General features: G+C 39.1%; 1 protein-coding gene across 3 annotated transcripts in view; it reads left to right on the top strand.

Annotated features, from left to right (window-relative positions):
• Positions 1-13108, top strand: part of pdlim5b (PDZ and LIM domain 5b) — a 39949-nt gene extending 26841 nt beyond the window's left edge. The window contains exons 4-15 of one of the 3 annotated variants that reach the window (XM_078270928.1): positions 42-75; positions 430-941; positions 2981-3001; positions 3147-3173; positions 3283-3437; positions 4282-4309; positions 7603-7766; positions 10044-10224; positions 10394-10574; positions 11779-11899; positions 11994-12109; positions 12209-13108. In XM_078270928.1, coding sequence (XP_078127054.1) covers positions 42-75; positions 430-941; positions 2981-3001; positions 3147-3173; positions 3283-3437; positions 4282-4309; positions 7603-7766; positions 10044-10224; positions 10394-10574; positions 11779-11899; positions 11994-12109; positions 12209-12298 — 1630 coding nt within the window. In that variant the 3' untranslated portion in view covers positions 12299-13108. The remainder of the gene's footprint in view (positions 1-41; positions 76-429; positions 942-2980; positions 3002-3146; positions 3174-3282; positions 3438-4281; positions 4310-7602; positions 7767-10043; positions 10225-10393; positions 10575-11778; positions 11900-11993; positions 12110-12208) is intronic. The other 2 variants (XM_078270930.1, XM_078270931.1) reach the window with 2 other exon arrangements.
• The last annotated feature ends 661 nt before the right edge of the window (positions 13109-13769 follow it).

Raw genomic sequence — 13769 nt, 5'->3', positions numbered from 1 at the left:
TGTTTTTATGATTTTTTATGATTTTCTTTCTGTCTTCACAGACCCTCCAGTGCCCCTAAAGATGGCGTGCCTAAGGTATGAAGTAAATATTAACATAAAAGCTTTATTTTACTGTAACTAAAGTTTACCTGAATTCCATGTTGTTTATAAATATTATACACATTTATTAAAAAAGAGCATGCTTATTGTGCCCTTCTGAGATGATGTCAAACCACAGATTGGCTTGGCATGTATAACTGACCTGAGAGGCCACATTTGATAGCACATCTTAGACTTGTATGACACAGGCATGACTTTCATTTATACAGAAGTGTGAAAACACCTTTGATGTGATTGTTGTGCAGTGCTTTTGGGAATGCTGGTTTACATGCATGAGTTGATTGTGGATTTGCTGTTTGTGCATGCTGTGTGTCTCCACCTTTTATCCAGGATGAACCTCAAGAAATCATTAAGCCTGTCCCAATCACTCACCCTACCCCAAGCACCACATACACTAAGCCATCAAGTCAGCCCAGTCCTGCATACAACAAGACAGCCCGGCCTTTTGGCGGGGGCAGCAGTGTGGTCACAGCTTCTTCCCCGGCTGCCCCCTCCATTCCCTCACAATCATCCGCTTTCAAGCCAGCTGCCCCCTCTCAACCAGCACAGCCTCCATTTCTGCTGAAGTCAACCATCCCTGCCCCGGACTCAGCTCCAGCCAACTCACTTCCCAGGCCCAGCCCTGGTCGCTCCACCTTCCCCTCCCCGTCTGTCTCTTCCTCCTCATCTAACTCATCCTCTCCAGCCAGAGTGACAGCCCCCTCCTCCAATCCTAATGTCCCACAGCCCTCTGTCTATAACACACCTATCAACCTCTACTCCAATACCAATGCTTGTGAGGTGGTCATGGGACAGAGACGAGGTCTTTTGGAGAGCCAGGGGCTGTCGGAGCACTTCAATGGGTAGGTACCATTGATCAAACCTGATTATCGTATGTTTTCTTTATGTTGGTGTGCAAAAGTGTAATATTTGTACACTGTGTGCTTTAGTTAGCAGGACCAGCAGGAGTTGTGGTTCACAGAAGCCACAGATTAGTGGACATGTTTGCTTTACAGTCTGCCTAAAATAAAATAAAATATTCTATTCTCCTCCTATACAGTACCTCATTCCCTGTCATCCCAAAAAATGCGTCTCAATTGAAAAGCTAACATCGAAACAACCCATCACCTATGTTTTCACGCAGCTGCATACAAAGAAAATCCGAAGCATGTCGCACATCTTGTTTGAATCTTTTACAGGGCAACTGGAGGGAACAGAGTCTAGACAACATGCTAACTGATGCTACTGCCTGCCTATCTATAATTGACAGTGTGGTTCACAGCACTGCCAAACACACAGTCTGCTCAACAGGCACTGCTGGTGCAACACTTGTTTTTAATTAGCCAGAATACTGGCAGCTCTGTGCTTCTAGGTACCAGGGACAGAGCAGAGTGTAGCTGGACTGCGCTTCATCAAGAGGATTTGGCTCTCTGGTTGGGTTACAGTAGACTGAGCTACGTTTAAGTGATTTGCCACTCTTTCGTTACACTCTGTCACCTGAAAAAATAGGTCACTGAGATCTGTTTTTATTTGCTTTAAGTGAGCAAGTGGCTTCACACTTAAATACATCTGTGAAACCTACCTACAGTATATCTGTATGTGTTTTATAAAAAAAAAAATACTACTGTAATACACCATGAAGATAACAAACACATTCATAATGAGTTAAAGTGAAGAGTTTGAGTGTCCTTATCATTTCTTTAATCTTTCTGTTCCCTGAATCCTTGGACTGTCAGCTTACAGCGGTGGAGTGTGCTTTTGCAGCATTTGTGTGTTTGTGTCCCGACCTGCATGCTTTTGTTTGTGGTTTCTGTGCATTTCCTTAATGCACATTCTCTCAGAAGGGTCTTTCACTTAAAGGGCATGTGTTTCAGACTATGGTCCATTTCTCAAACTGCTCTATTCATGCTTTTTCTTTGCTTCGATCCTTTTGCATTTACCCCTTCTTTGCCTACAGGAGGAAGAAGAGACCGACACCAAGTTAGTGCTGTGAATGATAATACATCTGCTGCAGTAGCTTTCTAACCATGTGGAATGTGATTACAGCCTTCACATCTCTTGGGTTTATGATTACCAAAGGCTTGCTTGCACCTCTTTGAGCTAACCCTCACAAACCTCACATTCGTGCTCATCCACTCACAGTACATGCTCATTTCAAGGTCCAAACTAACTGCGAAACTCCGTAAATAATCCATCTCATACTGGGTCAGCTCATACTGTTCATTCGTTTTCTCAGTGGCATCAGGCTCTGGGTGTTAGCTAATATTATATTTACAACCCGTGCAGCTAGGGCTATTGGCAAACCCAGCTGTGCATCTGTCTAGCTTCTGCTATTGTTGTCAGTATGGTTACTCAAGGCCAGACAAATTACTGCCAAGTATATTCTGCTTTGGCTAAGAATAGACTGACTTGTGCTGTCTTTGATCATCCTTCACCTCGACTCACCTGACACGCACACACGCACACAAACACACACACACACACACACACACACACACACACACACACACACACACACACACACACACACACAGATTAGTAATTGCACATACTTTTGACATTAAATTGACTCACAGATGTTTGGAACAGCCCTTGAACTAAACTGTGCATGCAAACATTTAGCATACATATTATTGCATTCTAAAGTACCTCAAATTATTTTAGGAAGAAAAGCTGATCCCTTATTTCAAAGCACATTACTCCCACCTTGTGGTGAGATGTGGTCACTGTCACTTTCATCTCTCAAACCCTCACTGTTGTAAATATGCAGACTGCATGTTTAATTTCACAATTTTAGTATAGTAAATCTAATTGCTTAATCAATTAAGATGATTTTTTTTGAGGAACATAGTTTTATTATCTGACTGACCTCTACTCCTCTACTCTGTGTTTTTTTTTTTAGTAAGCCTCAGAAAAGTCTTAAGTAAGTCAGAACAGTTTCTTGACATTCCCATATAAACAGTGCAGTGTCATAGAGTTTACCTATCATTTTATGTGACTTTTAAATTTGTGACCGTTTTTACCTTTGTACATTTTCCTTCACTACTTTGTCCTTGCTCACCTTGCAGAACTCCACCTCCAGCTAGACCTAGGAGGTAATTGTGAAATCTAACAGCAGGTCATAATGTGGAACATGTATCTACAAGCTGCACCCTTGATTGAATGTTGAGCACTCATTGCATCATGGTTGATCTGACTGTACAGGAAACCTAATGTGGAGCCCGAGGGTCATGCATCCCCACTGAGTGACGCCAGCAAGAAGCGTTTGATCGAGGACACGGAGGACTGGCACCCACGCACTGGCACCTCCCAGTCCCGCTCCTTCCGGATTCTGGCTCAGCTCACCGGCACTGAAAATGGTGAGTACCAACCTCAGTGTGCTAGAAAGGTTGATGATGAAGACTCTGCAGAGACTATGTGCATATGGTATTGAAACTGGCAGAATTTAATTTTAGGAATTATCTGAGTATTGTAAGGCTTAGCCTTATATTTATTTTTATTTTAGAGGCATTAATCCTTTGCAACTTATTATCTTAAGAATTGTTTATATGACTTTAATTATGTCCCTGCTTTATAAGCATATTTATTTTGTCAAAAATGTCATTGGCTCTTAAGATTACAGTGATATTATAGTTTCTTAAGTTGTAGTACTTTAGGAAAGCTTTCATCACCGTATGATTTTAGTTTTTCGTTTATGTGGCTGTTTTGCTATAAGTGAAATTGATGGTTACATGAGCTGACGGCGGCTTTGGGCCTCTCTCCATTCATAGGCGTTGTGTGAATGTGTGCGTGCATCTGTTGAACCAATGCAAAATGTCCTTTACAGTAACTCGGTTATTAGAATTAAGTAAGATGAGAGATTTCACCGTCTCGTTCTCTCTTTTTGTCAAATGATGATGTTACCAGACTGGTGTGGGATATGTGATGTGCTTTGAACATTTGATGTATATTCAATCTGCCTGGTATTTCTGCAGCTGTGAACAATTGTGGGGTATGTGCAGGAAGTCCTAACAGAGTCTAGTTCTCAGGGATTACACTTGCTCATTCAGTAAGATGAACCTTGACCAAAGGTGGAGCAGTGATAGAGCAGCAACCAGTAGCAGCATTGTTTTTAACAATGTGTCTCCCCATATTCTCACTGACCTTTTATTGTACATTTGACTTTATTTTCATTGGTGTTTTTTTCTTTCTTTACTGTTGCAGAGCAAGCTCAAGAGAACAGTGGAAAGAAGTAAGTGGCTGGTGGTTTTTAATATAATACATTGTGGTATGTGGTTGTGAGTGTTCATTCAAGTCTCATTCAAGTCTCTGTTTTTCATCTGTGAGTATTTTTCATAATAAAAATAATAATAATGATCAATTTTTGATCATAGAGGTTTCACATTCAGAATTGCCCCTAAAAGAACTCATATAAGCATGTCTAGGAGTCTGTGATTCAGAGTTGAGCCCTGCTTTCCTGATCTTATGGCCCCACAGTATCACGCTTAATTTAAGGCTTAATTTGGAGAAACCACATTTAGAGCTCTCAGAGGAAGACGGTTGAGTGGAGAGACAGCCATACACTCAGCATAGGCTGTGATTGCTACTGCTGTTCTCAATCTTCAATTTAATCTGCAGTAAACTTAGTTTTCCCTCTGTACCATATTTACAACCAATCAGTGTGTCACTCACTGGAACTTGTGGGTAATTAAGTGGTATTGTGGGTAATATCAGCCCTGCCAGAAGGAGATTCCTGCTCTCCGTTATAGTGAGATCTTGTTCAGTTTACTCTTCCTAAAGAGAGGGCATATTACACATCTGCCTTCGCTTGGTTTATAATTCAATACACATCTGCAAGGAGAAAGTCTATGATTTTATATTCATCTTCAACTGTGCTTTTTTGTGCTCTTGTTATTTTTCCCCTCATTTATCCATGTGGTCCCTCTTTTTCATTATCTTTTACTTTTCTTCTACAATCTTAACCTTTCCAACTTTTCTCCTTTTTCCTCTTTTAATCCTGTTTCATGGGGCAAATCAGAGCAAACAAGTTGGACCCAGAAGCTATAGGACACATGTACAACAAGCTGAGAGATTGGCATCATGATGTTTCAGCACGTGCACTAAATGTGTAGTAGGCACAGTTTTGTCTTGTCTTGTTTAATGTTTTATTTATTTCATTGGCACACTATAATAACTTATTAAATGTCCCAATTCCAAAGATTAAACAACAGAATGAATGAAAAATGTTTTTTGCACAAAAATGTTTTTTGCACAAGCAAACAAATTCTTGTTGTAAAAGTTATTTTAAAATACATATTATTTATAATGAAATGCATGCATTCACGTAAATATGAATGTGTGCTTGGAAATGCAACACTACAGTATATCGCAGTTCACATGCATACTTCTCTGTAGCATATTGTTTATGTCCCAGCCTCCACTCCTCTGCACACTTTCTGTAATCTTATTGTATCTTATATATTTTATTTTTCTGAGCATGTCTGTGTCTTTGTCCTCTATTTTCTATACTAACCAAGTAGTTTCATTTGTCAGCTTTTGATGATTTTACCTCAATAAAATCTTTTCTTTCTTTCTTTTCTGCTGTTGCTTATTTTTTAATCTTGTATTCCTTCTTCTCTTCTTGCCGGGCAGAAAAAAATAAACTTGTCAATTAGAAATATCCTGTAGGTGAAGGTCTATGTAGAGGAATCAGTTGTGCATGAAGAGAAGAGGGTTAACGTGCCTGTACTCTACTTATTTGAGCAATGACACAAAAACTTATATTGTTCAAAATCATATATGATTCAGTTCTGTTATCAGCAATAGTTCTCTAAGCACTAATCAAACATTTCCACCATAAAAACCATTTGTCACATAAATCAAAAGCTTCATATCTGGTCCTGTCAAGCATCATTCAAGGCAAATACTAAACATGTAGCTTATGTGCTAAATTTAAACATAGAATGATCGGCCTTACATTAAAAGAGCTCAGGTTTCTCATCATTTAGATTTTACACAAGACACTTAAGCAATCTGTCCATAGATGCTGGAAAATCTTGCACGTGAGAAATCAAACCAGCGGGTGATTGCATTGCATTTCCTAGTCATGATTCTCATGTTATTCAAACAGAAACGCCCAACAGGCAGGATAAGAGAAATAAAACACAAGGCATGATAATATATAAAACCATAAATCCTTGTTTGACAGCACAATAGTCTCTGTTGTTAGTATCATGCAGTGTGCTGTTGCTGACAACCCAAACAGCTTCAGGGTAAGAAATTGTTAACCTGTTGGTGCAAACCCTATGCTCAACCGGTCTGTTTGAGCAGCAACATGATGGTTACTGAACGATCTTGTCTTTGTCTGGTTGATAGAATAGAAAAGAAAGAATAAAAATACTTTATTGTCTACTTGACAGCGTGCAAAAAGGCAAAATAAATTCTTTGGTTTGAATGTGCAAAATCGGGTATTAAAAAGGGTACATTAAGACATTGATTGGGATCTTCTGAGCCCTGTTACACCTATACAGTATATGTCCCCCACGAATAGCGGCTAGGTTTGTTTGTTTGTAACATATTTAAGATTCAATCAAATGTATAATTAGAGAAGCAGATGTACCAAACTGTACTGAATCAGTAAAAATGGTATGAAAGAAGTATTAAACCTTCACTAGTTAAGTAGTAGTATTCAACACATTTTCAGCCTTTATTGAGTTTGAGCTCTTTGCTACCCACAGGAAACTGTGAAACTTAACAAGCGATGGGGACTAGAAATACTAATGCTACTCATTTTCTACTAAAATGTATTGTGGCTCTTAACATTTTGTGCTGCCATGGGAAAAGAAAGCAACACTGCCTCAAATTGTCTCTATTTTTGCTGTTTCAGGAGAATAAAAGCAATAACCACTATTACAATTATACCACTGGTATCTCCAGAAATGATAGCAGGGTGAGCTACATGTAAAGCTGATACTTTGGCATCACCACCTGTAATTGTTTCCTTATGTCAGTAATTGACAAAACCATGGACCGTGTGCAGCAGTGCATATCCTTATTTGAAAGTCCCCCATAATTGTCTTGATTGTTTGCATGTGTCACTGAGAGCCCGACCAACTGATTAATGCAACTGCAGTTTTTACCTGCAGTTGCATTAGTCTGTACTGGACGTTCAGTTAGACTGGTGGCATAGTCCCACTATTAGATTGCTTTCTTATTCAGGGATTTGCCACAGTTTGTACCTAAATATGTTTAACTAGAAGAAACATGCCACCAAATATATCATACCAGATGGTAGGGTAAAGATGTGACCATGGTATTGTGTGACACACATCAGTTGACACTGGTTGAACTGGTAGAGTCAGAAAGAGCTTCGCTGCAGGATTGTTTTCACTAAAGAGATGATAAACAAATATGTATATGTCTACAAATATATAAATAAGTGTGTGTGTGTGTGTGTGTGTGTGTGTGTGTGTGTGTGTGTGATTGAGTGAGTGAGTGAGTGTGTTGAGTTAAGATTTATACAAAATATGTACATCTGTTTTCTAGTGAGGCAGTTGACAAAACCACTCCCGCTGTTCACACCATGCCTGCAGCAAAAACATTTTCCAAATCTGCAGCATCACCCAGGAATGGCAACGTCTTCCCTGCTTCCACATTCAAGAGCCCAGCAGCCCAGAAGAAACCTTCCTTCCAGCCTGGAGGCCCACCAGGTAGAGCAACACATTCAGAAATCCTGCCCTACTTCTGTTCTGTTTACTGACATTTAAATGGTTGTAGTTCTATACAATTTATTTTGTGTAGTTGCTTCTTTTAGCCTACAGAGGGCAGCCTCAATCTTTTAAATCACTGCTGCTCAGCCATTTATTGCAGGTTTAATACCTGACACTAAGCGAGCTCTATAAAAAAAGCAGAGGTATTTAGTTAATGAGCTCAGCCTATTGACTTTTCTCAAGATCCCTTAAGTTAAATAGATTGTTAAATTAGATGAATTATGTATTTCATTTTGTGTGAAGGCTGCACTTAAAATCCAGCAATCCCTGCCACGAGCCCCCTAGGTGGTCAGGGTAAATATTTGCTGAAAGGCATCAGTCAGGGGTCATTATTACCAATATTAAGACACAAGTATGCCCTCATACATGAACAGACGCACTGTGTGCCCAAACGTATTTCCCTAGAGGCCTTTTTAAGAAACGGCTGCTGAAAGGTGCCACAGGAAGAGAGCAGGAGAGGCCACAGTTAGTTCTCTGTTGGCTGTGGTATTTATCAGATTAACACATACTTGAGTTCAACAGACACATATCTCATAGTGGCCATGTGGAATGTGACCTTTACATGTATTTACATTAATTGATAATATGGGCACTTTAACTGCAAGAGGAATATTTAGGCCATACCAAAAAAATATTTTTAAGATGTTATAATCACATTTAAATTCTATACATAGGGGCTTTAGTCAAATACATATTTAGTTTAGTTTGGTTTGTCAGAGTGACTCATTTGCATTGCTCTCTATCCTCTGTCTCTGAATTCAAAGAGACAGAACAGACAAAACAGAGATTTGCAGTCCTGCCATGATTCATTCACAGTCTTCTCATGCTGACTTTTTTTCTCCTTATCTTCCTTATACAGCAAGACAGCAATGACAGACTCCCTTTCTGTCTTTATTTAATGTGGTTCAGGCCTCAGTCTTTGCTCTTGCCAAAGGATTTGTTGAGAATATTTTGCCCCACTGACAGCTTGTCACCATCCAACTCACTGTGCCAGCTTTCACACAGATAAGGGCATATAGTGCCACTGAAAAATATTTTGACTCCAGCATAATTCCCTGCATCAATACCGCGTTCAATTACATTTGATGTGTTGCAGCCATTTTTGATATTTTCAGTTATATACAGTATAACAGTTTTCTGTTACATTTTCCAACAGATTTAACTAGGTCAGAATGCTGTCTCAAAGCCTTCTCCATACTGACACTAGTAATGTTCTTGTGGAGAAATACAGAACATACAGAATACTTGGACTAGAACTCAAATTTAAATATATTAATACATAAACATATTGGAATCAGCCTATAAAATACCCTCCATGATGTGTATGTTTTTAATTGTAAACTCCTCCCAGATTGCCTCCCAAATTCCCAGAAAAAGTGCTCTATTTAGACAAAACTAAGGCCCTGCTCAGGAAGTGTTAGGTAATTTGGATATTTTAGGCATAACTATGTTTGATAATGTCACTGGAAACTGACTAATGGTGGTTATATCAACAGCAGCTCTTCAAATTAACCATAACATGAACATTATTTTACCCAGTAATTATAAACTAATAAATCTCTGAGAGAATCTTCTTTGTATCCCGATTTGGAGCCCATATCTCTCTCCATCACACTTACTCTCTAGTATCTCTTTCCTATTAAACCCACTCCTACAGTCTTCACACATCCCTGCTAGGGCCCCGCTCTGTTTATTCAGTTTACTTGCTCTCCGTTACAAGGACATCTAGGAAGCACTTGTCCTTTGACCTCCCAAGTCTTTAATAATGGTACTCTCTTTCAGTAGTGTCTCTGTCCCCAATGCCTTTACCCTCGAGCACTGACCTCTGTCCAGGATGCATCTTTGCACTGAGAGAGAGAAGGAAAAATTGTACATCCTCTCCATATGTTTACAGGTGTCTCCTCTGACTCTGGGAATGTGTTGTTTCCCCTCAGTGGGAAAAATGTATCCCTTGTCTGGGATGGGTGGGGTGGCTCTGTCCAACTCAGCTGTCTCATGCTTCAGGCATAGAGATCATCAAATCATTCCCATTCATTATCTGACAACGCACAGCTTAACTGTGCACATACATATGTACGTACATTCTGCTCAAGTAATGCTAAGAAATTACAGAATAGTGGATCATTGTGAAATAAAATAATAACATTTTGTCTTATACTTTATCTTGTACACTTTTTCCATTTGAATACTGACCCATTATTTCCCCTGCTGGTTTAGGTTTTCCTAAGGGTGGAGCAGCTCCTTCATTTGGCAAAGTTACCAACCCTGCACCCAAAGGTCCAGACCGCCCCACCCCACAGCCACATCCACAGGACCTCAACTCTCTGGTGCAGCGGGCGGAGCACATCCCAGCTGGGACACGAACCCCAATGTGCAACAAGTGCAACACTGTCATCAGGTAAATAACAGCAGAAAAACTACATTTGCAGTAAGAAAACAATGTAAAATTCTGCACAACTTAAACTGAGCAGAATTTCTGTTCTGTACAACTTAAAGACCTAAGGAGGTAGACTGTTACATTTCAATAATTTTCCTCGAATACTCTGTCCCTTACTTATTCTCACTAGGGGCCCATTCCTTGTGGCCATGGGCATGTCATGGCACCCCGAGGAATTCAACTGTGCTCACTGCCACTCCTCCTTGGCAGAGCATGGATTTGTGGAGGAGAGAGGCCAGGTGTACTGCGAACGTTGCTACGAGCAGTTCTTTGCTCCCACCTGCGCCTGCTGCCACCAGAAGATTCTGGGGGTGAGTTACAAAACTGAAGGGGAGATTGTTCTCTGCCTTAATCTACTTGCAGTGCAAATTCTTTCTTTACTAAAACTATAAACATCAGTTACTGTTATTTATCACTAAAAGAAATAAGGCAGAGGCTGGTTGATTAAGCCATTGTAGTGAATGTGATTATAAACTGAAACTGAATTTAACCATTAAAAAAGATGCAACCCATGTACATTATCTGTTGTCACAGTATGGATAATTATGAGAAACAATATGATCTTCAAAGTCTATTTTCAATCTAAAACTATGTTTTATTGTCCGTAAGTTATTTAATGTGGACTATATATTTTTTTTATGTTTTATGTTTTGGGGTTGTCTGTCTGTACGTCCGCACGTCTGTCTTTTGGTGGTCAAATGTCACGGTGACCTCAAAATACGTTTTTCGCCATAATCCGAGAATTGACACACCAATTACGACAACATTTCACACAAGTGTCTAATAATGAATAAAATAATGAAGTGATGACATTTTATATCCAAAAGGTCAAATGTCAACTTCGCTGTGACATCATAATGTTCTGCAAAAACACTTTTATGTTCTTCATTATTTAATGTTATACTCAGGAACCGAAAGGGAGATTGTGACCATATTTCATATTTAGTCGGTTAATGAATTTGTGACACTTATCTTGAAACTGTGGTGATTGTATAGATCTTCTGTACTGCTGGGTTGGAGATGTGTGTGAAGCATCTATGTTTTACCAAGAAATACACTTAATACATTTTATTAAATTGCTTCTACGTCTTCACTACTAATTGTATGATTCTGGACAGACATGGTTGTAAACTGCAACTTGACTGGTTGCGAAGGCATACAACCGCAATGCGGTAAATCTAGTTTAAATTTAACCTATATTTATTTTGGTATAGGTCCCATTGAGATTAAAAATCTCTTTTTCATGGGAGTCCTGGCCAAGATAGGCAGCAGCACAAGATAAAAACAATAATGTGATTTTAAACAGACACAAAACAAAAGAACAGACAGTACTACGATATATATAATCCCAAGGAACAAAGTGCAGTACATGCCACACATCCAAAATATCAGTTTAAGCACCGGCACCCCAACAATTCTGTCTCCAGGTCTTTCAAAATGGATTTGAAAGTATTCAAAGAAATCAAACCATACAGTTAACAACTTCAACAATATGTTCTTCTATTTTCTCTGCAGGAAGTCATGAATGCCCTGAAACAGACCTGGCATGTGTCCTGTTTCATCTGTGTCGCCTGCAAACAGCCAATCAGGGGCAACACCTTTCACATGGAGGATGGACAGCCATACTGTGAAAAAGGTACATTAGGAAGTCCACAACAGTAAAATAAATGTTGTAAAGAAAACCATGTGTGCAAACAGAATAACATTTTGTGAACGTACTATTCACTCAGACTACTACAACCTGTTTGGTTCCAACTGCCACGGCTGTGACTTTCCCATCGAGGCAGGGGACAAGTTCCTGGAAGCTCTAGGATTCACCTGGCATGACACCTGCTTTGTGTGTGCGGTAGGTCCAAGAGACTGTTTTACTCACAGCAACAACAAGGGTCAAAAATAAGAAAATGTTGATAATATTGTGTGAATAACAACACTTCTCTTTTCGCAGGTCTGCTCTACTAGTCTGGAAGGTCAGGCGTTCTTCTCCAAAAAAGACAAGCCTTTGTGCAAGAAACATGCCCACACTGTTAACATCTGACCTACCCCCCCATGAATATGATTGGGCTAGGGCAACGGTGTCAGTTTCATTTCATTTTCAGGACTATTTTCATAACTAACATTGGGTCAGATGATCCACTATAAGCTTTATTTTTGCTCGTATATTGTTATGTCATGTCAGTTTTATAGATGGATATGCAGGAGTACATTTTAATACACGGTTAGCCCCCTGCCAGTTTAATATATGTGCAAGTGGATTTTTAATACACACGTGTTTGTGCTGAGCTTTTTATTTGTGCTGAAGGTGTGTTGAGCTCTTGATGGGCACTCTTTGTTTCACACAGAATAGGATAGTTTACTGCAATGACCTACTGAGCCCCTCAGGGGTCACATATTAGAACAAGTTCTTGATGTGGAAAGGTATGCTATAAAGGTTTAGAAATTATAATTATTTAACATTAAGAGGAAAAATTATTTATTTGTGAGCAAGGATTACTCAGTCAACGTGTTCTAGCAACAAAAAGACTTCTGGCCTTCAGAATAAAAATGGGAAATTTTTATATTTTATTGTTATCTTTTATTGTTTTTAAGTAATGTGGTGTGTAACCATACAACAGTGTCTAAATAAGACACTGTACAGGTCAAGTTTCATTGTTAATGCATACAAATTATATGCGAGGATAACGTCTGGTCATTATAAAGACGACTCCATAATAGATCAAGTAGTGTTGTTTATGTATATTTTGTTATGTCTGTAGTTTAAGGGGTAAAAGCATGCTTTCAGTGAATACCCACATGAAACTGTACTTCATTCTACTAGTTGCTGGCATTAAAATGCATAGAAATTAAATTCTTGTTAATTGTTTTCCTTAAACATTGAGGATCTGAACAATCCGCTGTGGCAGTGTTGTTCTACCCACCAACTATCACCTTTGTCATGTTGAAATCTCACTGATAATGTTTTTGTGATGCTGATCAATTAACACAAAAAAATATATCTTAGTTTTCCTTTATCAAAAACTTGTGCATTGTAGTTTTCATTGGACACTGTGCACAAATAAGCAGCTCTCTCCCTACTTTCATTTCAAATAAAAGTGCATAGCATTGAAAACAACAATCAAAGTACGACTACCAATATGTGTAGCTTTTTTTTTTTAAACTATCTTAACCTATTCTTTGTGTCTGACACTGGACTAAAACATTAAAAAGCAACTCTTCTTCCTGCAAATACCTTGTTTATGTGTTGTGCACATGCACCTTTAAAGTGTCTATGTGCATAGAAAGCACTGCAGCAAAGAACTGATGCATATTTCTTGCTATGTATGTGTATTATAAATCTGTAGTTATGACAGTTAATTATGCAGAGACGTTTAAGAGGCAGGCAGACAGGCACCAGCATGAGCTTTACCTGCAGTCAAGGGGGAAAAGTACACATATCCATGGGCAGAGGAGAAACACCCACCACACGCACGCACACACACAAACACACACACACACACACACACACACAC

Source organism: Sander vitreus, chromosome 16 (genome assembly GCF_031162955.1).
Source record: "Sander vitreus isolate 19-12246 chromosome 16, sanVit1, whole genome shotgun sequence".
Classification (NCBI taxonomy): domain Eukaryota; kingdom Metazoa; phylum Chordata; class Actinopteri; order Perciformes; family Percidae; genus Sander; species Sander vitreus.
Note: the sequence above shows the minus strand (reverse complement) of the source record. Positions and strands in the feature narration are given on the sequence as shown.